Here is a 26,363-nt window from a genome sequence, read left to right as displayed (position 1 = left end):
TGCTAGAACTACAACTGGAAGACTCTGTTATGAGAAACACTGTCAAGAATGTTTATAGGTCACATTTAAGTTTGGCACCTGAGCGTCTTTTCTCTGGTAGTTTGGCTTGTTTTGAAACACCCCATTACAGCTTGTGCTGCGTATCCGAGGCATCCCAGTGTTTGGGGGCTGTGAGTCAGAGTCATATTCATAGCTGAAATGATGTTAATGCTAGCTAAATGAGAAGTATTCCTTCACCTCTTAGGAGTTTTTGAAGAGCAACAAAGTGACAATTAAAAAAATCTTACACTATTTTGAAAGTTTCTTCTCTAAGTGACTCACCACAGCTGGCTTATTTGCTCTGTTCTTGCATAAGCATCTGTGGATAAATAAATATGACTAGGGACATAGTGTAAACGCAAGTGGAAAATAATATTTTTGTTAGTAATAGCTGTGCTTGGGGCTATAGCCCCTGTTGTTTATAGCCCCTGGGTATTTGGAAGCACTCTCCAGGTGATGATTTTCCTACAAAAGATAGCAAATACTTGCTACCGGATTTCTGGATGGAATGTCTGGAAGGAAAACCCCTCCACACAGTGGAATATTCAGAATAAGGCCTTTGGTCGGTGGTCCTTGACTCAGTTTCCCCTCATTTTTATTTTAATGGGTAAGGCAATATAATGGAAAGCCTACTAGCGGCTGAGTGGATGTGTGTGCTTAGCACTGCTCTGCAGACTTACCTTAGTCTAAGCTCTAAATTTGGAATGTTAGTGTCTTTTGAGTCTTAAATTAGGCTCACCTGCTGGAAAATGTAGTTACTGATGTTTACCAGTGAATGGCCTGTCTGAAAGTTATTCTTCTCAAATAACTAGCCTTCTCTAAATGAGGACACAGTCCACGTTTCCAGCTTTCTGCATGGCCGCTGTCAGTGCATTGTAGTTTCATAGGGCGCAGCCATTATTATAAAATATTAATTTTATTTAGCGCTGCCTCTGCCTGATTTTATGTTGTAGTACACGTTGAAGTTAAGAATCATGTCTTTGGTATCCCCAATGCCTAGAATAAAATAGATGTTCAAATGAAAGGATGTGAGTGAATGAATATATTCTTTTTACGGAAGAAATTCCCAAATTAAAAAAAAATAGTATTTATGAAAAACAGCAGTTACTAGCAAATACTTTTTGTAGATGAAGAATCCCAGGTGCATGGTTTTTACTCTGTGAAGAAGGAAAATAAGATGCTAGAGATCCTCAAGTCTTGATATGGGTGGAGGTGGGGAAAAGCTAGGGACTGACTGTTTTGGGTAGAGGAAGAGAAGTTTGCATAACAACACCTAACAGCACCCTAGTTCCTATTCCCTACCCGCCTTGACCCTGTAACTAGAGATTTTCTACCTTAGGCTTTAAAAGGATCCAGGAGGAAGACAGACTGTAAGAGCATGGATTCCTTACAGGAAGACCCTGACTCACAGTTAGCAATGTCAGCCTAGAAATCTTCACTGATGTGTTATAAATATGCTAGTTGATTTCCTGATAGTCAGGAGTATTTTGTTCATATCTTTAAGCATTGACTCCACTGGCTGTAGATTGGGTTGGGCAACACTCTTTCTCCAGTTCTTTCTGGTTTGGTGACTTGATGATTGAAGATGCATTTTTGTTAAAAGAATCTTGCTTTTCGGCAGCAGCATTAGCAACCAACAGTACGATACATTTGCAGGGTTGGGGAAGGGATGCTTTGGATGTACGTAACCTCTGATGGGTGGTCATCTGCATTGCTCACAGGAACCGAGGTCCAAGGAAGGCAGTGACTACTTTGACAGCCGCTCAGATGGACTGAATGTGGATGCGCAGGGGCCCTTCCAGGTGTCTCCTTCACCTTGGTCTGGGGGCTCAGCTCAGATCCTGTCCCAGAGAAGCGAATCCGCTCATGCAATTGGCAGTGATCCCCTCCAACAGAACATTTACGAGAATTTCATGCGGGAGCTAGAAATGAGCAGGACCAACACAGAGAATGTAGAAACGTCCACAGAAACCGCGGACTCCAGCAGCGGGTCCCTCAGCTCTTTGGAGCAACTTGATCTGCTCTTCGAGAAGGAGCAGGGGGTGGTCCGAAAAGCTGGATGGCTGTTCTTCAAACCCCTTGTCACTTTGCAGAAGGAAAGGAAGCTCGAATTGGTGGCCCGGAGGAAGTGGAAACAGTACTGGGTAACACTGAAAGGTCAGTGCGTTGTTGACTGAAGGGGGCCACTGGAATCATTTTTTCCAGCTGGCCCCTCTCCTAGGAGGCGCCAGTCAGTCCGGGGTTAATTTGTGTCAGTGTGTGAAGGGATTTGAGGGGCGCCTGGGTGGCTCAGTCGGTTAAGTGACTGCCTTCGGCTCAGGTCATGATCCCGGGGTCCTGGGATCGAGCCCCGCATCGGGCTCCCTGCTGAGCGGGGAGTCTGCTTCGCCCTCTCCCTCTGCCTGCCACTCCCCCTGCTTGTGCTCTCTCTCTGTCAAATAAATAAGTAAATAAATCTTTAAAACAGTGAAGGGATTTGGTACAAAATCTCCCAGCATGCTTTGCTACAGATACTTTCTCAAACCTGGATAATATGGCTTAGGTAATATTCATTAATAGTATTCATTCTAATACATAGTGATTGAATTTAATAGTTATAGCTTATCATTTTATAGGTATTTCCGTACCATTCTTTAATACTTTTTCTGCATCTGGAGATAAAAATATTCCAAGTAAGTAACCAAATGTAGATCCTGAGTATCCTGTTCCTCACAAGTACCCTTCTCAGCTTGTACAACAAAGAACATCGGGATTATCTGATTTGTGTCCTCTGACCTTTGTAAACTAAGAAAGTCTAATTGTTATCATCACAAACAAATGCCTTTTTTTTTTTAATGTAAAGGAAATAGGAGTAAGGATTTGTTTTGTAAAGATGATGAAAGTTTCTCGTAGGCATTGCCATTTAAAAATTACAATTGCCTTGCTCTTTGCGGATGTATAGATTGGAAGGGATCTAAATGTCCTGAGGAGGAGCGGGGCTCTAAGCCAGTACAGTGTGGATTTATACAGATGTAAAGATAGTTTACACAGATGCAAGCAGGAAGAGTAGCCCCACAGCCTCTGGCACGTCTGCACAATCATCTTGGGACTCAGAGGAACGGAGTGTGGTGTTCAAAGCCGAGCCTCATGATTGGGAGACAGCCTTCCCTATCCTGGGGGAAAGCAGAAATGGGAATCCTATCTGCAGACAGTATGTGTGAAAGGCCTGGAGCCCTCCTACAGGGCTCCTTCCTTGCTTTTTTTTGCCCCCCCCCCCCCCCAGGTAGAAATGGTGAGATGCCCCCACCCCAGCCTTGGGGAGCTGGTGCCATTTCATAATAACCCAGAAGCCTGTCTGAGAAAGATGCACTTTGGAAAGCATTTTGTTTTTAAGTGACACCTTTCCCTAGCAAACTGGAGGGTTTATAAAACCCAAGACCTAGTCCTCTTTTCCAGCTTGTGATACATTGTGGCTGAGGAATGCCCAAGAGCTTGCCTCTCGTTTGGGCATCCTGGGGAGGCAGGTTCTTACACCGAATGACGGGCGAGATTTGGAGAGTTGGAATAAGGGGTCGAATCTAGCAAGATACAATTTGAAGGGATAAGTTATGCTTAGGTTTAATAATCAAATAACCATCCAAGTACGAGATAGGGAGATGGGCTGCCGAGCATTACAAGAAGATCTGGGGGGTTGAGCTGTAGGCCATTCCTTGGATGCGTTTCCAATGTGACGAAGTCAAGATAAAAGTAAGTGGGATTTAAAAGAGTGAATGTGATCTTTGGCCACCTCATTCCAGCTGTCCCGGGTTCTATGGCCCCAGCATCCTCTCCTCCCTCTGCCCGGGGTGGAGCTGGCCATTTCTATCTTTTGGGGGCACCATAGTGCAGGAGCCCTGTTAGCCAGCAAGGTGGGGATTCTCGAATAGGTCGACCTGAAGTATCTCTGACTGGGGAGGGGAGTGAAAACGTCTTCTCAGGAGAGCGAGCATCTGGGATTGATTATGAATCACAGTCTGAAGCTGTCTCCTTCTGGCATGTTGTTTGAAAGAGATGTACTTGACTCCATATGTGATGTGTATCTGGTTTATTTTTTTATTGTATTTATTTTTTTAATGTAAAATTTGTTTGTTAAAATGGATGCTTTGGGAAGTCATTCCCTGCCTGTTTTAATGGCTCTGAACCCCGCCCCCCCCCCCAGCCTTCTGGTGGGGGAGGCTTGGTGATGGTTTGTGTTTGTGTCTCCATGTTGGGGCATAAGAATTGGGGCCATAGGACAGCAGGAGGGTTTAGAGCCATGCTATATGGTGTGCATTTAGGAACATTTAGCTTGGAGAAGACAAGGAGTGAGGTGGCAGTGAACAACAGTCTTGTGGAAGGGGCGCTGAATTCTGGTTCCCCAGGGGTTAGGATGGCACTAATAGTTGGGAGGCAAGTTGATTCTGAATTAAAAGTACAGCAGTGACCAGAGCCATGAGCAAGTGAAAGGATGCTATCTTCCTGATTTCCCTGCTCCTGAAGACATCTGTGCAGAGCGAGATGGTGGGAGGCTTCCTGGGGGAGGAGATTCAGGCAGGTTTCCCTTAGAGTTGGAAGAGCCCACCTCCAGGCTTGGGTTTTCCATCCTGGAGGCTACCGCGGGGACTCCTGCTGCTGACTCCCGAGGCAGGGATGGTCCTGAGTGGTCTGGCAGTTCCAGGGTCTGCGCTCTTGCCTGTGCCCTGCTGACTTGGCGCTTGCTCATAAAACGGAGACCCACGGAGAAAGGGTGCTTTGTAAGTGTAAATGTTATCAAGCACACATTCCTTCCTTTCCTCTGCAGCCAAGCAAAGTCATGCGATAAAGATGTTTTTTTCCAGCATAACCTTTTCCATGTGGCTTTCTATACCTCTTTCCTCTGGGAATTCATTAGGTTGAGTTCAACTTTCTTGGCTTAGAATCCAAGTTGCAATGTTTGGACTTAACTATTTGGTTTCATCTTAGTTACACACACACATGTATATATATGTATATATATACAAGCATGTATGTTTAAGCAGAATTTTAAATTCTTTAAGTATTTATCTATGGTGTTCTGGTGAGAGCAGCTGTAAGTACGCCGTCTGGTTGTATACCTGTGTTGAATGTATAGTGTGCTAAGGGCATAAATGTTTTTTTAGGGCTTGGAGGATGTCACATATTTTTTTTTTTTTAAAGATTTTATTTATTTATTTGAGAGAGAGAGAATGAGAGATAGAGAGCATGAGAGGGAAGAGGGTCAGAGGGAGAAGCAAACTCCCCGCTGAGCAGGGAGCCTGATGCGGGACTTGATCCCGGGACTCCAGGATCATGACCTGAGCCGAAGGCAGTCGCTTAACCAACTGAGCCACCCAGGCGCCCCTATGTCACATATTTTTAACAAAGGTAATTCTGCTTTCCATATGTCTTTTCCGGTGAGTCAGGAGAGGGGTTCCTGCAGTAGTTTGGGGATGCTGGTGGTTCTGCCCTGCGGTAGGGCAGCTAGGGATGGTGTGATGAGTGTGGCTTGGGAGGGTGTCAAGGAAAAGGTGGATTTGAGGGAAGACAAGACTAATTCTCTTTTTCCACTGGTGATATTTCTACTGTTATCTCATCTGTTCTCGTACTTCTGCTGTTGCAGTCTGTTTTCTCTTTCTGCTACCGTGGCAAGAAGAACTTCCACTGGCAGCCCTCCAGGCCAACACTGGGTCCTGGTGGGGACCGGGCAGGGCTGGTGGCTGCAGCCCTGGGTGGGGGGCATGGGGGCAGGAGACGCCACGGACAGGGGTGCACCCCTTTCCATCAGCCTTATCGCCCCAGCATTGGAGACACAGATGAGGTTAACTTTGATGTTACAGATTTACAACTGATTTCCTGTTCTTTAAATTCGATAGCAATAAAATTGCACATACGGTTTTACATCCTGGCCTGGGTCTAACACGACATGTCCTGTTTTGGTTTCACGCTGCCACGGTAGATGGGGCGTTTGGGTTGGCGGCATGTTGGCATCTGCCCAAGGTTGTGTTCATTTCCTCTAGATGTCATGACTCAAACCACAGCCGCTGGGCGTACAATGGTAGGGATGCTGGGAAGTGAATGTTCACCCATCGGAAAGAATTTGGACTGGGCAGAACTGGCGTGGGTCTGTCACCTTGACCCTGGCCCTTGGGTCCCCAGGTCATGGCAGATTGCGTACTCAGCAGCAGTCAGACAGGCCTTTCCTGATGGAAGGATTTGGGGACATTGTTTCTAAGTGCATCAGTGCCTGCAAAAAGGGACTGGCTCAGCCCTGCAGGAGCAGCCCTGGCTGGAGACCTCCTGCTCCTTTCCCTTCTTCTGGAAGCCTCTCTTAGCCTTAGTGTGGGTGCCTTTTGTTTGCAGGAAGAAGGGTTGCTAGTGCTTCTTGAGATCATTAAATACAGCCGAGGGTTCCAGAAAGTGCTGTCCTTGGTGATGCTGTTTCTGAGGACAGAGCTACCTGCCAGCATCTTGTTCTCCTGGCTTCTGTGCTGCGCTGGATTCCAGGGTCTGAACTTATCTGTCCGGATTAAGATGGGTTTTTGAAGGAGGAAGTGAGACTGGGTAGCCTGAAATAGTTTTTTTTTTTTTTTTTTTTTAAACATTAGTCTTTTATGAGTGAGGACTCCTTAACTCAGAGGGGAAAACAGTCATGCCGTGGACCTCATTCATTCGCAGTGCTGCTGAGAGCAGCTGATGCTTCTTTACCATCAGCATAAGAGGCTGTGCAAAGCAGGGGGATGGTGGCCTTATCGGCCGTATTTGGATGCCAGGGATCGGCACGTGAGAGGTGCTCAGAAGTGGTGATTGGTTGAAGGTTTTTCAACAGGAGAACATACTTGTGAGCATTTTAGAATTTGCTTAAGAACTGCGTCTAATAATTAGAAGGCACTCCTATCTAATTATCAAAGTAGATCCTTCATAACTTCTATCTACAGTAATTCATTAGCTTATTGGGGGAAAGCTATGTATTTGCAAGCATTTTTAGCATCCTTATTTATTTATGTATTTATGTGTTTATTTAGATGTAGTGTTCCGTGATTCATTGTTTGCATGTAACACCCAGTGCTCCACGCAGTACGCGCCCTCCTTAATACCCAGCACCGGGCTCACCCATCCCCCCTCCCCGCTCCCCTCTAGAACCCTCAGTTTGTTTCTCAGAGTCCATAGTCTTTCATGGTTCGTCTCCCCCTCCGATTCCCCCCCCTTCATTTTTCCCTTCCTACTATCTTTTGCTTCCTCTTTGTTTTTTTTAAACATATAATGTATTATTTATTTCAGAGGTACAGGTCTGTGATTCATCAGTCTTACACAATTCACAGTGTGATAGCACATACCATAGCACACACCCTCCCCAATGTCCATCACCCAGCCTCCCCATCCCTCCCACCCCCCACCACCTCAGCAACCCTCAGTTTGTTTCCTGAGATTAACAATTCCTCATATCAGTGAGATCACATGATACGTGTCTTTCTCTGTTTGACTTATTTCGCTTAGCATAATACCCTCTAGTTCCATCCACATCGTTGCAAATGGCAAGATTTCGGGTTTTTTTTTTGATGGCTGCATAATATTCTATTTTATATATATATATATATATGTATGTATATACACACACACATATATTCCATTATATATATATACACACACACACACACGCCACATCTTCTTTATCCATTCATCTGTTGATGGACATCTTGGCTCTTTCCATGGTTTGGCTATTGTGGGCATTGCTGCTGTAAACACTGGGGTGCATGTACCCCTTCAGATCACTAAATTTGTATCTTTGGGGTAAATACCCAGTAGTGCAATTGCTGGGTCGTATAGCATCCTATTGTAAATTGAGGGATATTTACTTTCATTTTCCCCTCTTCATCTAAAATTTGTAGTGTTATTTCCTCTTATTGTGAGATAAAAGAATACACCAGTATTAGATTATCTTTTTTTTTAAAGATTTTATTTATTTATTTGAGAGAGAGAGAGAAAGAGAGCACATGAGAGGGGGCAGGGTCAAAGGGAGAAGCAGATTCCCTGCTGAGCAGGGAGCCCGATGCGGAACTCGATCCTGGGACTCCAGGATCATGACCTGAGCCAAAGGCAGCCACTTAACCAACTGAGCCACCCAGGCGCCCCCAGTATTAGGTTATCTTATGTGGCATTTGGAGAATTAACTGGGTACTTTTTCATAAATGGCAAAGTTCTGCAGGTAAACTCATTTTCTTGTTACCACAAGTTGTAAGTATAGAAGCTCCCTTATTTAACGAACATGGGTTTTCTTCCTGCATTCAGATCTCTTAAATAATGCAGTGTTGTTGAGAAGGAGGGCTCTGGGGCCATTGCCTGGGTTCAAGTCCCTGCTTGGTCACAGTCCAGCTGTGGGACCTGCACAGTTTCTCATCTGTCAAATGGGGTTAATAACCACACCTGCCTTCTGGGGCTGCTGTGGGGCCTGAATGAGCCATTGAAGAACTTAGAAGAGTTTCTCACAGAGTAAGCAACAATAAATGCTTGGTATTGTTACTACTGTGATATCATGTTTACAAAAACCTCTCCTTTTCCCCTAAGTTATGCTAATACAACGAGGCATACCTCGGATACCAGAATTTCCTTTTGTATTACATGTTTGGCGGTTTCATCTCCCTCCCTCCCTCCCTCCCTTCCTTCTTTCCCCTTCTCCCTACTTTCCTAGATCCTCAGGACTGTGTCAGGGATTCATTTTGCTTCTCTCTCGTAGGTTGCACCCTGCTGTTCTATGAGACCTATGGGAAGAATTCCACGGATCAGAGCAGTGCCCCTCGGTGTGCACTGTTTGCAGAAGACAGCATAGTGCAGTCTGTCCCAGAACATCCCAAGAAGGAAAACGTGTTCTGCCTCAGCAACTCCTTTGGAGATGTCTACCTTTTCCAGGTACTGCCGAGCTTTCTAGACAGAGGGTCACGGCAGGACGAGGGACTCCAATCCCAAGGACGGAGCGTACTAGGAGGCTGAGAAGGAACAGAATGAAGAGGCACAGCTTAGCAATGAAATAGGGTAAAAGCTGAGGTAGGCTTTGGTTGAGGCTTAAGCAAGAGAATTGGCCTCTGCTCACTGTCAGGTGCCATGGGGCCCGTGTTCATCCAGTCATTCATACAGCAAGCATTTTTTGGGACGCCCTTCAAGTGCCAAGCTGTGGCCCATGGGGTGGTCTTGAGGATATGAAGAGAGAAAAATCGTGATCCTCATTCTGGTGTAGCTCATGATCTAGTGGTGCAAGGTCTGAAATTCCTGGAGTGGAGGCTTTCAAGTGAAGCCTACAGAAGATGACTAGGAAAGCTTTAGATTTTTCCCAAGAATCCCAGTAGAAGTGAAAAAAGAAGCTTTTCAGGAAAGCCTTATAGACAAATGCTGTAAGGTCTCGTTTTGCAGTGGAAGTGGACTGAGGATGTTAAATTTCAAGTTATCTGCTGTTATGATTTTCAGCAGTTTTCTAGCAAATGCAAAGTTGAAGAGCATGGTGGGATGCCAAGCTGTTGGTGTCAGCCTTAGGTGTGACATCCTGGTGCTGTCGTTGGGCGTGTACGCCATCTTGGAGGACTTAACTGCTCTGAGCGTTGGATCCTTCAGCCAGCAGGATAACAATAGCTTATAGGATTGCTTTAAGGATCAATAATGTACATGTGTTAAGTGTTAAAGAAGTTCCAACTATTTCTATAGTTAAGTGCTATTTCTATATGTTAAGTGCTAAAGGAATTCTATTTCTAACTATAACTATTGGTGCTGTTATTGATTAACTCAAAAGAGGTGGAAGTGAAGGCAGTGAGGTATGTTTCTGAAGTGCTTCCCAGTCTAAATCGGGCGCTGCATATAGACCCAGTTTGGGCTGCAGATTATATCTGACCAGAAAGGTTCATGGAAGCCCTCATAGGTCCTTGGTTCAGGTGTCTCGATGACATTGGTCCTGGATACTCTCAGAAGCCCTACAGAACAACTTGGTGTTCTCTCTTCGGACTTTGGGAATCTAGAATTCTCTGCATAGGATTTCCTGTTGCTAGTACCAGGTAAACTTGTTGGGCCTCTAGCCTTATTGTTGTCCCCAACTTGACTTACAAGATTCAGGGCCTGAGATTTGATTTTCCTTCTCTTCACAGAAAGGTTGATTAGACTTTCTATGATGCTTTAAAGCCAATTAATGAATTGCTGTTAATCTCAATTGTAGGGAAGATAAGAACATTAGATGAAATCTGCATGGACTGGGGCGCCTGGGTGGCTCAGTCGGTTAAGCGGCTGCCTTCAGCTCAGGTCATGATCTCGGAGTTTTGGGATTGGAGTCCTGCATCCGGCTCTCTGCTCAGCAGGGAACCTGCTTCTCCCTCTCCCTCTGCCACTCCCCCTGCTTGTGCTCTCTGACTCCCTCAAATAAAATCTTTTTAAAGAAAAATTAAAAATCTGCATGGACTTCTCAGGGGCAAGTGTGAAATGAGTATTTTGTGATTCAGGCAAAATATCCTTAATTCTAGGAAATTTTCCCAGTAGGTCCTGTTGTATGATCCCAGAGATCATTGGAGGATCAACCCATAGCTTGAATGTGTGTGGTTTTTCTGGACATCAGGGGAGTGGAATAATGATAATTTGCTAAGAATCATAATTGCCCATTGTGCTTTATTCAAACTTACTTTAAGATACTTTTCTTATGTGAAAATCGCATATAGTCCTTGTGTCTGAAGTTAACTGAAGAGCAGAGAAAAACCCTTATGTATATTCCCAGTGCTTAAAGACAACTATTTTAAGGCTGTGTACATCCCCCCAAACGCTTTCGTTGATTTCATCATTGAGTTCACACTGTCGATGAAATTTCATATCCAGGTTTCAGAGTTTAACTTTTTAAGCCCTAATATTTTTCTCACCCTATTAAAATTATGAAGATAAGCACCTTCTAGAGCACAGCATCGTGTGACGACACTGAGCTAAGTGGCCGTACCCTGGCGTTTGTATTACTCCTCTGCTCTTGGCTCATGGCTTGTTTGTAGTTTGTCATCCTTCCTGTTTGGAGCTACATGATTATTTCTGCTGTGCTCTGGGCACTGTCTCAGACCCTCCGGAGTCAAGGCAGCCGGTGAACCGGAGCTGAGTGGTTGTGTGTGTTTTTGAAATGAAACAGTTTTTATGAGGTGAAGGTACTTCTTGAGTTCTACACATCAAAGCCCAGCCTCCCACTCTGTACAGTACTTTGTGGTAAAACAATTCCAAATAGGTGTTTTTCCGCCCCCCCTCCCCCCCCATGTTTAGGCCACTAGCCAGACAGATCTGGAAAATTGGGTCACTGCCATCCATTCAGCTTGCGCATCCCTTTTTGCAAAGAAGCATGGGAAAGAGGACACGGTTCGGCTCCTGAAGAACCAGACCAAAAACCTCGTTCAGAAGATAGATATGGACAGCAAGATGAAAAAGATGGCAGAGTTACAGCTGTCCATCGTGAGCGACCCGAAGAATAGGAAGGCCATAGAAAACCAGGTACTACTTATTTGTGTGTTTTCTTTCATTGCTCATGTGACTCGCAGCAAAAATCTGAGTTTGAATGCAAACGGTGGCCATGTTTCTTACACCCATCTCGGGGAGATCATTTCTGTGGCTTCTTGTTTCAAGAACTTAATGGCAGCACTTCTGTGACATCGATGATGTGATAGACTTTATTTACAACCTTTGGTTGTTTTATATATCCAAAGGAATATTTGGTGACCAAGTCGTTTTTCCGTAATATTGATTAGTTCCTTCTTGCTGGCTGATTCTCTCATATGTTGTCCCTTTCAGACCAAAATTTTTATTATAAAACCACTAGATAATTAGAGAGGATTCTAATACAGAGGGTGGCTTTGGGAAGTACGGTTTGGTGTGAAACAACTATTCACATCTGTGGATTCCAAAAAAAAAGGGGTATATATTTTTTTTCTGTTTATAACAGGTAAGGTGCTGAGGAGAATGCTTTCTCTGGTCTAGTTCCACATTCATATCAGAATTAAATAGCTAGTTTCTGTGCTTTTGCATTTTGGAGGAGGAGACGCAGCTTTTAAATCTCTGTTTTCCTTTGCTCATGCACCCTAAGCCCTGAGGCACGTGGCCGTGAAAGTTCTAGCATCCCTCTTCCTAAATGCAGGATGAACGTCGTCTCTTTAGAAGATTAATCAGGCAGTGGCTTGGAGGACAGGTGGACACAGGGAGAGCCATTTGTTGGTGGGATGGCATTGGTCTGGATGTGGGGTTACCAGGGCCTGGTGCAGAGGGACGCAACCCAAGTTTCCCAATTTATACGGAAAACGTATTTCAGAGTATATAATTTCTGTCATTCTGTAGAATCTCCGAGTATTCTACACTCCTGAATTGAACTGTTCTCAAACAGAATGTGCCCTTTATCTAAAGGGTACCTGCTAGCAAACTACGAACTACCAATTAACAAGGACCTGAGAAAGGAGTTGCCAGGCAGAAGGTGGGGAGGTGGCAGGTGTTGGGGAGTTTGGCAGGAACACCACTATGGAGGAAGTGCAGCCCCCAGGAGCTCACCCTGCCTCCTCTCTGCCATCCCCCTGCTCCTGACTGAGCAGCCTCCCCTGCTCATGTTGGGGAAGAGCTAGGTGCCGAGGTCGGTCCCCATCACCCGGCTTTCGGTCTGTGTGGCATGGAGAGATGTGATGCTATGTCAAGTTTACCTGGCAAACCAGAAAGCTTACGGAGGAGAAATGGTTATCCCGGTTTTCCTTGTACCGTGGCTTATGTGTGGTCCTGAATTTCTAGGATCCTGGAGCCGCGATAGTCAGTCTGTCCTCAGAGGCAGAAACTCGTGGATTCACATGTCTCAGTGTTCATGGTGCTCCAATAAAACAATCTCGGGCTGATCATATGGGAGGAAATGTAGTTTTAACTTCTGTTGGCACTCTGATATTTACCTTTGAAGCCATACTTTCGTCCTCTGAAGGGATGTCCACCTTGGAGTCTTTAGGTCCTTATTAGTTCCAGGGAGAGAAAAGGGAAATCAGGCAACATTCAGAGGCTCCTAGCCTGCCCTCCCACCTCTACCCCCTTTGGTTCCCTTTTCCTTTTTATGGCAACAGGAAGTTCAAGCAGACTTTAAAAAACGCGTTTTCATTAAATGTAATTTGATTCCATTAAATGCAGTTTCATTAAGTGTGTTTTATAGTTGACAAATGATTGATTAATGATGTCTGTGGGAGGGGAGTTCCTTTCACATAAACTGAACAGATATCCAAGGGTCTCTGATGGTTGGGTGGCCTGAAGAGAAGCTCTTTGAATTATTACTTGCAGCACATTATGCATTCTTTGTCAGAATCTTCAGTTATTTTAGGCATACTGTCCTGATACTAAAGTTTTCATTTCAGTTCTCCCTGCCCTGACCCCTCGCTCCTTCCCTGGTTCCCCTTTGCCCCTGTGTACCCAGCTACCTTCTCATGTTGCGCTTGTACATTTCTGATAAGGAACAGTTGGGATTGATCTTTAGAAATTCCACCTGAAAATATTCTCCTCACCATATTGGCAGTTTTTTTTTTTTTAATGATTTTATGTATCTGAGAGACACAGAGAACGAGCAGTGGGGAGGGGCAGAAGGAGAGAGAGAGCGAGAGAAGCAGACTCTCCCTGCTGAGCAGGAAGCCTGACACGGGGCTCGGTCCCAGGACCCGGGGATCATGTCCTGAGCCGAAGGCAGACGACGCTTAACTGACTGAGCCCCCCAGGCGCCCCCCATATCGGCGGTTCTTAGGGTTGTCTTTGAGTCCTGTTTTCCCAGAGGTCTTTGTGGTGGGTGCCACGAATTATATTTGCTGTGCTCAGTATCCTTCGCTGATCTGCCCGCTGGTTGTGAAGAGGGCTATTAGCTCCCGACTTGCAGGCACAGAGAGTATGAAACGTAAAGGGGATAAAAAAGACGCTTAGATTTATTTTTAGGAGATGATCTTTGACTAGAGAATGTTAGGCGAAGGTACAAAGGCAAAGGTACTTTCAGATCAAGACCAGTAAGAACACAGTCTCCCGAATATCCCATAACTGTATAGTTTTCTCTAAACTACCTTTCAAAAACTTCGTTAAAAGAGCAGTAGTGCTTTCTCCGCTTGCCACTTAAAACTTGCAATGTCACTCTATTTTATTTTACATAAAAGAAAATACTTATGTAGCGCTTTCCCCCCAGAGACCCCAAGAACCACAGATAGAGTCATTTATAGCCTAGTAAGAGCAGAACTTACGGAGTACATTACATCATGTGCGATAAAGTCTCTGGAACAGATTTTCTTTGAAGTGCTTGGGTGGAGAAGATCATTGTATGCCCCCTTTCCAAATAAAAAGATAAAACGACACTCGGCTAGTAATAACGGCGGAGCTTCATAGCGCGGCGCGGTACCATGCTCTGCTTGAAAGCGACCGTCCCATGGGCTTGTCCCAGGGCCTTTTGGAGATTCTGGGGGGCGGGCAGGGTGACGCAGTTTTCATTTGAGCACATCCAATGTGGAGCAGACCGTGCGGCCAACCACATGTTGGATTCCTTTTGAAGTTCTGAGGGAGGAAGGGCTGTAAATTAAGTCCAGTTAGTACTTGATTTTCCTTCCCGTTTATTATTTTAAACAAGTAAACCAGGGACAAAACCTCACCGCTCTTCGGTGGTCTGGCGGCCCCCCCCCCCCCCCGATGGCTTCCCTGCATCCTGATGCGTTCTGTGTGTTCTTCACCCCCCCCCCCCTACGGTGATTCACGGGGCCCCGGGTGGAGGGAGGCAGTCAGAATGGGGCAGAGGATATGGTGGAAGCAGCCGGCTGGGGCGGTGGGCTCGGGGCTGCTTGGGGCTTTGTGAAATGTGGGCTTCATTTTAAATATTTAAAGTTTTCAAACTGGTAAAGAGGATGGATTGCATCTAGGCAATTGGACACTGTGGTGGGGGGCAGGGGAACAAAGTGAACGAAGCCTTGAGGAAAGTACGATATGGAGCGTGAGTGTGGGGAGCCATTTGGGGAATAAAACATTGGAGAGAGGGCGGTGTTGGTGAAAGGGGTCTGAGGCGATGAGGCCGGGCGTTCCGTGTAGCTCAGTGAACATTTAGTTAAGTGCCTGTCTGGGCCAGGCAAGTGTGCACACACTGGGAATTCAGAGATGGTGCTTTGCCCTCAGGGCTCTCAGTCTAGCAGGGCGTCAGTCAGTGAAGCGTATCATTGCAGCATAATTTAGTGAATCCAGAGTAAATGATATTCCAGAGTGTTGTGGAAGACAAAACGGGAAGTTTGGCCTCCTGTGTAGTCATGGAAGACTTCCTGTAGGAGGGCTGCCTGGATTGCTTCTTGAAGAGTGAGGAGTGAATCAGGGGCGGAATGGAGAAGGGAATGCCAGGCCAGAGGTCCGTGGGAGCGAAGGCAGCATGAAACACCGCGGTGCTGCCTGGCAGCTTGATTTTTCAGGCACACGGTGTGTGGGTGAGAGAGGGAGGACACGTTGGGCTGTCTTCTCCCTTCCCTGGACCGCTGCAGACGCGGTCCGTTTTCCCCTTCCTCAGATGCGTCTTCCATACGAAGTCGGAGTGTATGCATCTATAAAGCAGATCTGATCCTGTGATTGCCTGGTTTAAAAATCCTTTAAGTGGCTTCTACTGCTTGTAAGATAAAAGCCCCTGACGCTCTCCTACCTTTATCCAGCAGTGCCAAATTTCCCTCAGGTTCCATCCCTTTCTTTGGGTTTTTTCTTCAGGCTGAGAAGTCCCATGTAGGCCACACATCATGTACAGACATGCTGGGTACCCCCTGGCCTTCACTGGGCTCATCCCTCCTCATCCTCGATGAAGGGTTTAGGGGTTCCTTCCTCCAAGGAGCTGACCTTGACGTCCCTCCTGGCCACTCCTGCAGGGACTTCTTTATACCCCCTAATTCTTGGGGTCTCCATCACTGCCCTCAGCTCATTGTTTTCTAATTATCCGCTTGTGTCTAAGGCTGCTCCTGTTCTAAAATACGAGCTCCTAAAGGATCTGTAACTTTTCCATTTCTGTATCCCTGGTGCTTTGCCCGAAGTAGTGTGGGAGGTCCTGTGTCTTCCACCCTCTTTGCTGTGGCACCCTGGGCTCTCCTCCGCGGGGGCCCCACCCCAGCTCAACGCCAGCTCTGGGCTTGCTTCCTTCAGGGCTTCCCTTTTTCATTCCCAGCTAACATAACCTCTCTTTGGCCTCACTCCCCATCCTCATGGCCCCTGAGCTGATGTATCAGGGCTCCTATCTCAGGCCACAGTCATGTGTGATTTCACAGTAGCCACGTGAGGTAAAGTTGTGTGTATCACTCATTTGATGGGGAGTGACTAGACCCTGAGAGAGCTTAAAAAAGTTTCTTAATGTCACACAGCCGGCAAGTGGTAGAGCTAGGGTTTGACCGTAAATGAGCATTCCTCACCACTGGGCTGTATTGCCTCTCAGTAATGAATCAGATTGTGGTTTGCTTGCTGATTAATCATGTGATGAGTGGTTTTGTATAAAATTGAAATCGGTTTTAGTTTTTATTTATCTTGTGTGTGTGTGTGTGTGTATATATGTTTTATTTTTAAGTCATCTCTGCACCCATCATGGGGCTCAAACTCACAACCCCGAGATCAAGAGTTGTATGCCCTACTGACTGAGCCAGCCAGGTGCCCCAAAATTAGTTTTTTTTTTTTTTTTTAAAGATTTATTTATTTGAGAGAGAGAGTGCGCAGTGGGAAGGGGCAGAGAATCTCAGGCAGATGCCACACTGAGCATGGAGTCCGACGTGGGGCTCAATCTTAGCACCCTGAGATCACAACTTGAGCCAAAACCAAGAGTCAAAGGCTTAACCAACTGCACTACCCAGTTGCCCCCCCGAAATTAGTTTTTAAATGATTTCCATAACTTGGATTTTTAGGCTTGATTTGATGGGAAGTGTATTTATTATAAAATGGAGTGAATTTTATGGCATGTGAAATCTATCTCAGAGGGAAAAACAAAACACATTCTCTAAACTTTAGCTGGTTGTTCTAACCGCTAGCTAACTTCAGTGTAATCTGTGTCACTAGGTGATTCTTCTGAGAAGGGTAGGTTGTAGTGCTTGGAAAATAACTGCATGGGAGGTTTTCATACTACTTACCAAAAAGGAAAAACGAATGAACCTTTGGGACAGAACTTGTAAGGGAAAAATGACCAAATACTGTGATCAAATGACTAAATGATTGAAAATATTTTTCTAGGGGTGTTGGGTGTGGCAGGAATGTGCTTGTCATCATTTTTATGTATCACTTATTCATGTTATTTTTAGCACTAGGCTTCCTCTCCTCCCCCCTCCCCCACTTTCTACAGCAGACCATAACCTGAGCTCATTAAATGACTATAGCGTATTAGCAATAGAGGGGAAACTTTTGCACTGTTTTCATGACATTGCTTAAAAAATGGGAGGTTTCCTTCTTAATTTTGTTCTTAGTACTTTTTTCTTTTGCAGTGGAAGTTAATTCCTTAGAGTGAGTTTTCTTCATGTCATTTTTCTGTTTTGTGCAGGATGTTAGAAGGAATAAAAGCTCAATCTACATAGAAGTTGAATGTTTATTTTCATGTCCTGATATTTATCTTAAAAAATAAAGAAATGTCTGGGGACAATGATCAGTATTTAAGGAATTTAGAGAAAGAAAAAAGGAAAAACAGTCTTGGTTTAAGGGAATTGATTTTGGGCATTTTAGTGTTTGATAATGTTCAGAAAAAAATCTCCAGAAATTCCCTGATTAATGTGATGTTAAGTAACATTACTGTATTAGTGATGATGGTTGATGGAAATTTCCCGAAGTAGAATTGTAAATAGCTACAAAACTGTCTTCTGTTTCTCCCTTTACATTTGTAAAAATGTATCTTTATCTCCTACTTTATTCATCTTTTGAGGGGTAATTATAAAATATCTTTATCTTTTTCATTAACATTGCTTAAAGTTTGGGGGAGTCTGGGTGGCTCAGTTGGTTAAGCGTCTGCCTTCGGCTCAGGTCGTGATCTCGGGGAGTGTGGCATCGGGCTCCCTGCTCTGTGGGGAGTCTGCTTCTCCCTCTCCCTCTGCCCTTCCCCCCTGCTTGTGCATGCTCGCGCGCGCTCTCTCTCTCTCTCACTCAAAATCTTAAAAACAGCTTAAAACTTGGGCCGAGCTCTGTACATCAAAGCTGGTAGAAGACTGAAATACAAAATGTTCAGCAGGAATAGGGCACCCAAGTAGATAGTTTTACAGCCTTCCATGTTGAACACCTGGGGATTTGTGGGGAGAAATAAAGGTGACAGATGAACATTTACAAGAGAGTTGCTGCAGTAGGTTTCAGAGAGTGCATAGACGTTGTTCAGGGGCTGCATTGTAAGTGCTTGATAGAAGCTCATTCCCACGTGTTGCTCACCTCAGGATCTGCTCTGGGCCTTTGCTAGTCTGGAAGGGTGAGTCACTCCCCTCTGGGGGCTCCGTTTCCTCAGCTGAGAAACAAAGCTGTGGTAATGCTGTTGCCCGAGCAAGCTCACTGCATATGTTCACAGACTTTCTCAATGTCACGAGGTCTGTTTGAGCTTGTGGGTCAGCCTTTTTGCTTCCCTCTTCCCTCCAAGTAACCCAAGCATCTGATTCCGTGTCCTCACCGTACTTTTCACCCAGTATTCTCCCAGTTCCTTCTCTACAGCTTCGGTGAGTCTGTTGAAAGAAAAATCAGATATTTCATTGTTTCTTATTCAACCACAAATCCTCATTTAACCTCCACTGGTGAATCCTCTCTAAAAGAACCACGGCCTTCAAAACTGAGAAATATTGTCTTTAAATATGGAGCAACTGTGTGGCTGATGATGACTGACTCTGCTACAGAAATCTGTGGAGGTGAAGGCTGGATCACTCAGGGTTCTCCAGAGAAATGGAACCAGTAGGATGTATGAAAGAATATGTATAAAGAGATTTATTATAACAAACACAGCCACATGATTGTGAAGACACACGAGTCCCAAGATCTGCAGCATCAGCAAGACTCAAAAATAGTACTGTTCCCATTCTAAGACTGGCAGACTCGAGACCCAGGGTGGGCTGATAGTTCAGTTCACGTCCAAAGTCAGAAAAAAAAGCCAGTATCCCAACTGGAAGGCCACCAGGTGGGAGGAATTCTCTCTTCCTTGGGGAAGGGTCAGCCTTTCTGGTCTGTGTTCAGGCCTTCAGCTGATTGGTGAGGCCCACCAGTTTTACTCAGCCTACTCATCTAAATGTTACTCTCTCAAATGTCTCATATCAGTAGGATCATATGATATTTGTCTTTCTCTGACTTATTTTGCTTAGCATAATACTCTCTAGTTCCATCCACGTCGAAACAAGACAGAGGATCATGGGGGAAGGGAGGGAAGAATGAAACAAGACGAAACCAGAGTGGGAGACAAACCATAAGAGACTCTTAATCTCAGGAAACAAACAGGGTTGCTGGAGTGGTGGGGGCTGGGAGGGATGGGGTGGCTGGGGGATGGACATTGGGGAGGGTATGTGCTATGGTGAGCGCTGTGAATTGTGTGACTGATGAATCACAGACCTGTACCTCTGAAACAAATAATACATTGTATGTTGATTTAGAAAAAAAAAGATGAACTTTAGGAAGTAATAATTCTATGAAAGCTTATCTTTTCCAGGGTGAAACCAATAGATACTAGCAGTGCTTGAGTTAAAAAAAAAAAAAAAAAAACCAACAACAACAACAATAAATAAATGTTACTCTCATCCAAAAACATGCTCATAGAAACACCCAGAATAATGTTTGACCACAACTCTGGACACCCGGTGGCCCAGTCATGTTGACACATACAGTACAAGCCATCACAAAGGCTTGAGTCAGGATGAACATGGGAAGCATTGTTGGAATGGAGAAGCCATAAAGTCCCTTCTCATTTGCGTTTTTAATTTAAATTTAAATTTTGACCTCTACCATGTACAGTATTGATTGAAACTCTAGTTCTCTTGAAACATAATTGCATATGTTAATGAACTTCTTCATCTCTGTAAAGTTTGCTTTAGGCTCTCTGGGTCCCCCGAGCTCTTCTTCCTTCCAAATGACATTAGCATTTGAATCCATTTTCTTCTCATGAATTTACCTGCATTTTGTCCCAAGTTTTGGGTGGAGATGTCGAGGCATGCTGAAGATGATCACAGAGTTTCTGGCAAGATTTTAAGACTGCCTTTGTAAAGCTGGGCTGGAATGGTCTTTACTTTCCAGTGATGTTTTGATGTGTAGTCAACATAAATACATTAAGTGACGCCTTTAAAAATACTTTGTAAACTGCACAATTCAGTGAAAATATGAGTGTCATCTTCCCTGATCTCTCATGATTGGCATAGACCCGGATTTTGTTTTACTTTGTATTTTTGTCTTTTTACTCCACCATGGATGGCGTGGGCTTTTTTCTCTTGTGGTATCCAATGCCTGGTTGGTTTTCTGTCCTCTGATGCTTCCATCCGCAACACAGCCCCTAGAAATTATCTTGTAAAAACGGTTTCATGTGGCGGCATAAAGGAGGGATATGCTTTAATACGCTACCCAATCTGGAAACATCTACATATTATTAGAAGACAAAAGAATGCATCTGTAATGGTGGATTTTCAGGAATCACCTAGAGAAGATATTTGAGAGGCAGAACTGGGAGTATAGTTTTCCCTATGGCTTACAGCTTCTGGTAGGTGTCAGTTTATGGTTGCATACTAGCCATTTGTTACTTCTGGAATCTAGAATTGGCAAGATCAAGAAGAGATTTGCAGTTTTGGTTTGGACTGGATTGTTGGTCTGGAGCAGTGGTCCTCACTAAGGCTATGAACCAGAATTGCTGGAGTTGCTTTTGAAATGTAAACTTCCCTAGCCTTCACACTTCATGAGTAGATTCCCCACGTATCTGGCCTGGACAGGTTTATTGATAAAAGCCAACAGGTCGTTCTAGTATTCCTAAAAGGCTGACACCAGGTGGCTATCACGTCACTAATACGGATGTACAGAAGCTTACACAAGGTTAAATTTGCCGCGGAGATTGAGAATTTTCGGTATACTCTGGGAATTTGTTGTTTTGCTGACAGACCATGATGAATCAACAGATCGTTTTAGATCCGGTAGCCATTGTATTTCTTCCATGTAGAGAAGGTGCAGGGTGACCTTCCTACGAAATCGATCCAGAGAACCTGGGTGGCGGGGTGGGGGGGGGGGGGCGGTGAGGAATAGTCAGAGTTTGTATTGCTTTTCTCTCAGGAGAGACTGAAAGGACCAGAGTGTTCAGTGTTGGAGATCCTTCAAAATATCACTTATCCAGAATTAAGGATTGACCTGGGAAGTTTGCCGTGAAGAGTTAGAATCTGCTTGGAGGCTAACCAGGGCCAAACCAGCGATGCAGCTGGTGCAGGTGAAATGACATGTGCATCTCATGACAAGCCTCCGCTGCAGACCTTCTCCTGAATGTGGAGATTGTTCTGACTACCGTTGGAAGGCCATCTTTCCACTCTGCTGCTGAATCCCTGTGTTGGCAAGTTTCTAGAGCTTTCTTCACCTTTTGGTTTATCTTTAAATAAAGGTAATACTTACATGTAAACGTGTTTTGATCCGTGGAAGCAGGGAAAGTGGCCCTCAGAATTTGACTGTCTTTCTTTACCAGTTCACAGTTTCAGCTTTGAAGAAGTACATAGTCATTTCAGTGGTGTAAAAATGCGTTATAATTTCATTCAGATGTATAGATGGCGATTATTCTGTAATACACTTAAAATAGGAGTAAAAGCTCTATTTGCCTTTTACCCCTGAAGCCCATTTGCTTCTTATTACTTTGAGTCGTTTACTCAGAATGCACGGATGGCAACGTAAAGACACTGTGTCCATTATGCAGCATCTGTTTGTGTGCAGTTCACTTAATCTGGTTTAAGATCAGAGGCTGGCGAAGTGTAGGGAAATTAAAGTGAAGTAACTGACTTATAGTTGTGTATCCTGCCTTAAGTTGGCACGGCTTAGTGTGCTGGAGTTCTCCAGCGGTCGTGTAGTCTTGGTGTGGTTTTGGATTGGGACCACCGGCTTTGTTCTGTTTTGGGCCATCCTGACGAAGTCCAGTGCTGTCTGACCCACTGTGTTTGGGCAGGAGGGCTTGCGAGGGGCTGAGCAGGGAAGGCTCATTTCAGCCACGCCGCACCAGCTGAAACAGATTGTTCCTTGAAGTTTGTGAAAGGGATCATATTTTCGGTTGGACCCATGAAAACTTCTCATTGTCATTTCAGTTACCCCTGTTCTTTCTTAAACAGATCCAGCAATGGGAGCAGAACCTGGAGAAGTTTCACATGGATCTGTTTAGGATGCGTTGCTATCTGGCCAGCCTACAAGGTGGGGAGCTGCCAAACCCCAAGAGCCTCCTCGCTGCTGCCAGCCGCCCCTCCAAGCTGGCCCTCGGCAGGCTGGGCATCTTGTCTGTTTCTTCTTTCCATGCTCTGGTGAGTTCCTGGGAAGGGCTCTTTGTGGCATTCAGGGAGGATGGCAGACACTGACCTTTTCCCAGCTGGCTGCCCTTCAGCTGTCCAGGGATTTAACCCAGCACTGCCCGGGGGCTCCCCCTGCCCCCTGGGGGGGGGGGCAGGCTCTGTGGGGTTGGAGCGTGGGAGGCAGCCTGCTCTAGAGAGTCCTGGCTTCTCTGCCACCACTTCTCGGAACCCAGCTCCTCATAGACGGTTATGAAATAGGCACATCTGTATCTTCCGTGCTGTTTCACTTCCTACAGTCAGGAAGGTGGAAATCCCTGAGGAACAGCAACAAGGGTGTGAAGAATGAAAAGGCTGAGCGAAGGGGGTTTTGTCTGTACTGCACAGAGCCCCACTGGGTTTTCCACAGTGGCTCCTGGGTGGCTGGCTTCTGTGCCTAGTACGAGAGCTCCAGCCTAGGGGGTTCTGCAGATCGTTTTGCCGGCCCCACTGCCCACCCTGGAGAGATCTGAGTGCTGTAACTAGGCTGGCGTTATCCAGATAAGAGGTAGCCAAATGGTGGATGCACGTGTGGTATGTCAGACATGCAGTAGCTTTTGGTCAGCACAGGGTGGTTACAGCAAGCAGGGCTTACTTCTGTTCAGGCAGTGGTTAATTGTGTCACCCCAAATAATATGTCTTAAGATTTTTAAAACTGTGTTTTTAATTAGGTATGTTCTAGAGATGACTCTGCTTTCCGGAAAAGAACACTCTCACTGACCCAGCGAGGAAGAGACAAGAAGGGTATATTTTCTTCATTAAAAGGGCTGGACACACTGGCGAGAAAAGGGAAGGAGAAAAGACCTTCTGTAACTCAGGCGAGTTCCTCAGGACAGGAGGGACAACAGACTTAGTGGGAGATCCTTGATAGTCAGCAGGTCATAAATGCTCGTCATCCGTTAAGAATGAGATAAAAGTTGATTCAGAGGAATGCGCTCCTGGCATGGGCTTTTTCCAAATGGGAACACACAAGGCGCCCAGCCTCCTTTTGGCGCTTCCGGAAAGGTATTCACACCTTGCTCACAGCTGCAGCTCCAGACACATATAATCAGATGAGAATCCACACTTTTCATTGCCTTTAGAACATTCCCCCCCCCCCAAGATTTGATGTTAAAATAAACGTGCATAATTAATGATAGAGTAACGGCAACCAAATTCTGTTGCTAGTGCTAGACACTTTTCTCACTTAATCTTTCTGACACAAAGGAGGCATTTTGTCATCAGATTTTTAGAGATGAGAAGCCTGAGGCATGGAGAGGTACGTCACTTCCTCAGGCGTGTTCACCCCGTGCCCGCGGGGCAGGGCTGGCCTCGATCGGCCTGGATCCAGGGCTCTGTAGCACTGAGCTGTTGCAGCTGCTGAGTGTCCTAGAGGAAGGACACCTGTTTTAGTATTTTATTTTATTATAATTAATTTTAAAAAGATTTTATTTGAAAGAGAGAGCACAAGCAGGGGGAGGGGCAGAGTGGGAGGGAGAAACAGACTCCCAGCTGAGCAGGGAGCCGGATGCGGGACTCGACCCCTGGATCATGACCGGAGCCAAAGGCAGAAGCTTGGCCGACTGAGTCCCCCCAGGCGCCCCTGTTTTAATGTTTTAAAAATAATGTGAGCACTCATTGCTGAAATGGGGCTCACGTATAGTGAATTGTCTTCAGAACATTTTGAATACTCCTATCTGAAGTAGTTCCTGATGACATTAATATAGTGTATGATAATGAATTTTATGTTGCAGACTGATATGTTTTAGGATTATTATTTTCTCAAAGACTGTTGAAAAGATGAGTTCTTCATGTGTTAATCTGATCATTTAAATGGGAAGGAAAAATGTGAAGTCTGAAGAAATTCTTGGTTTTACTTTTAACATGTTATTCTGAATAGGCTTCCAGTGTCATCTGGAAGAGAGGGTCACATCTCATGGAACTTGATTTTCTGATTTTATACGGATATTTATTTGATTGCGTATCCTAGTTTTGTGAATTGCGTGAATCGCAGATAGAAGCCACTCCTTTGACCTGTTTATAGCCCTGGAACTATAAAGGAGGAGCGGTGGCCAAAACACATGAACCCTCTTTTCCATGGTCTCTGTTTTGCATATTACTGTACAATTTTTATATACTCCTATACAGTGGAAAAGAATATCACATTTTAAATTGTGGTTCTACTTGTACTTTAATTGTAAAGTAATCGTGTTGGTTGTAAGTGGGAAAATACTTCTTCATTATAGATGGTAGTCACCTATATACCTAGCATTGGCCAATGCTAGGCTTATATTTTTGAACTGAACTTCTGTGAATGTATTTGAGGCAAATTTTGGCTTTAATCAAGACAGTCAATTCTCTATAATTAAATGATAATGGTAAATAGCTTGATAACTTGCTCTTTTTTCTTAAATGTTGACATTCAGCTATATCTGAGCCTAATATGGTCTTTATCCCATCCGATGTGGTAAATGTTCTTAATGTAAGATTTCTTGAGAAGCAAAAGCATTTGGTTGAACATTTTTGTTTTAAAAAAGATAGGAAACTAATAGCAGTATTTGTATTTATGTAACTGAATGACGTAGATGTGGGTAGGTATCCATAAATGTTTAAATGGCCAGTTCTTTAATGTTTGTTATTTCACTACAAAATCTAGAAGACTTAGAAAAAGGAAATTATTCCTCATCCCTCTACCCAGACACAACCACTATTGATATTTAGCTATATTTCTTCCCTATTTTTGTTCTGTGCACATTCGGAAAAGAGTCATGAGCTTGATTTTGGTGGTTTTGTGAGCCCAACTTTGAGCTCTGTTTCACATCTTCAGAAATGTGTACTTCTTGGTTAAAAACAACATCAAGAAGATCCAGGTTACTGGAATAATATATGACATTATAGAAAAGTAAAATTTGTAACTATGGGAAGTAAAAAAAGCAACTTTTTCCTTTAAAGTTAAAACTTTAAATGTAGTAGAGTAGTAATTAGTATAAATTGTGATGTGAAGATTCTATACAACGTTATGGAACATAAAATTTTAAATACTGAAAAAGGGTAGCTGCCAAATGAACATTGCAGAGCCATTTCATTAGCCTTTGATTCAAGTGGCAGTTAGGCATTTTCTGGAACTCAGCAATCCCAAAACTCCCAATAACTCCAGTGAGGGGAACATTGCTATATGTGGCAGCCATCTTGTTTTACATTGATGACGCAAATGCTAAGTTAAGCGGGCAGTGCTAGTTCACAATCTTTACATGAATCTCTTGAAAATAAATTTAGAATTCATATGGTCCCTAGTGGGTAAATAAGAGAGATCCTCAGAATGCCAAGTAATTTTGAAGCTCTCCAAATTCATGGTAACCCTTTCTTAAAAGTGGCATGGCTAGATTAAGATCAAAATAGCAACTTCCATTTGTACTTCCCTATTGCTCAGCAATGCTTACCCTCGTTTGAGAGTTTGGTGAATCCAAAATTGCATTTTTCCTCTCAGGGTGGTTAGAGAGCTTCACAGACAGTACATCCATGCTATGAATCAGCAGCCTTTGGATCACCAACGCCCTCAGTGGAGTTGAGCACAGCAGGGAGGGTCCTTGTCTAGACTCCAAAAGAGTTTCTTACTAAACAACTCAGAACCATTTCTGAATGGAATTAACCACTTCTGAATGGAATTATGGAGTAGGGCAAACATTGGATGAACTACGCTTTTCCTTTGGGGTTTTTTCAAATCCACACCTTCCCCTTACAGCTGTGTTTCATGTTACTGAGTGATTTCTCTGTCTTCTTCATTAAATCATTTTATCTTGGGTTTTCTGTCCAATAAACTTCTTAACTATTTGTAGAGGTTGAAATCTGATTTTAATAGGCTTGGACAAATTTAATATGCTT

The 26,363-nt window shown here is 44.4% G+C and overlaps 1 protein-coding gene across 1 annotated transcript in view; it reads left to right on the top strand.

Moving 5' to 3' along the window:
* Positions 1–26,363, top strand: part of TIAM2 (TIAM Rac1 associated GEF 2) — a 191,229-nt gene that overhangs the window by 85,602 nt on the left and 79,264 nt on the right. Inside the window, exons 7-11 of the mRNA XM_035728554.1 lie at positions 1,761–2,196; positions 8,765–8,937; positions 11,296–11,520; positions 22,293–22,478; positions 23,174–23,320. Of these exons, the coding sequence (XP_035584447.1) occupies positions 1,761–2,196; positions 8,765–8,937; positions 11,296–11,520; positions 22,293–22,478; positions 23,174–23,320 (1,167 nt within the window). The remainder of the gene's footprint in view (positions 1–1,760; positions 2,197–8,764; positions 8,938–11,295; positions 11,521–22,292; positions 22,479–23,173; positions 23,321–26,363) is intronic.

Source organism: Zalophus californianus, chromosome 7, assembly GCF_009762305.2.
Source record: "Zalophus californianus isolate mZalCal1 chromosome 7, mZalCal1.pri.v2, whole genome shotgun sequence".
Taxonomy (NCBI): Eukaryota; Metazoa; Chordata; class Mammalia; order Carnivora; family Otariidae; genus Zalophus; species Zalophus californianus.
Note: the sequence above shows the minus strand (reverse complement) of the source record. Positions and strands in the feature narration are given on the sequence as shown.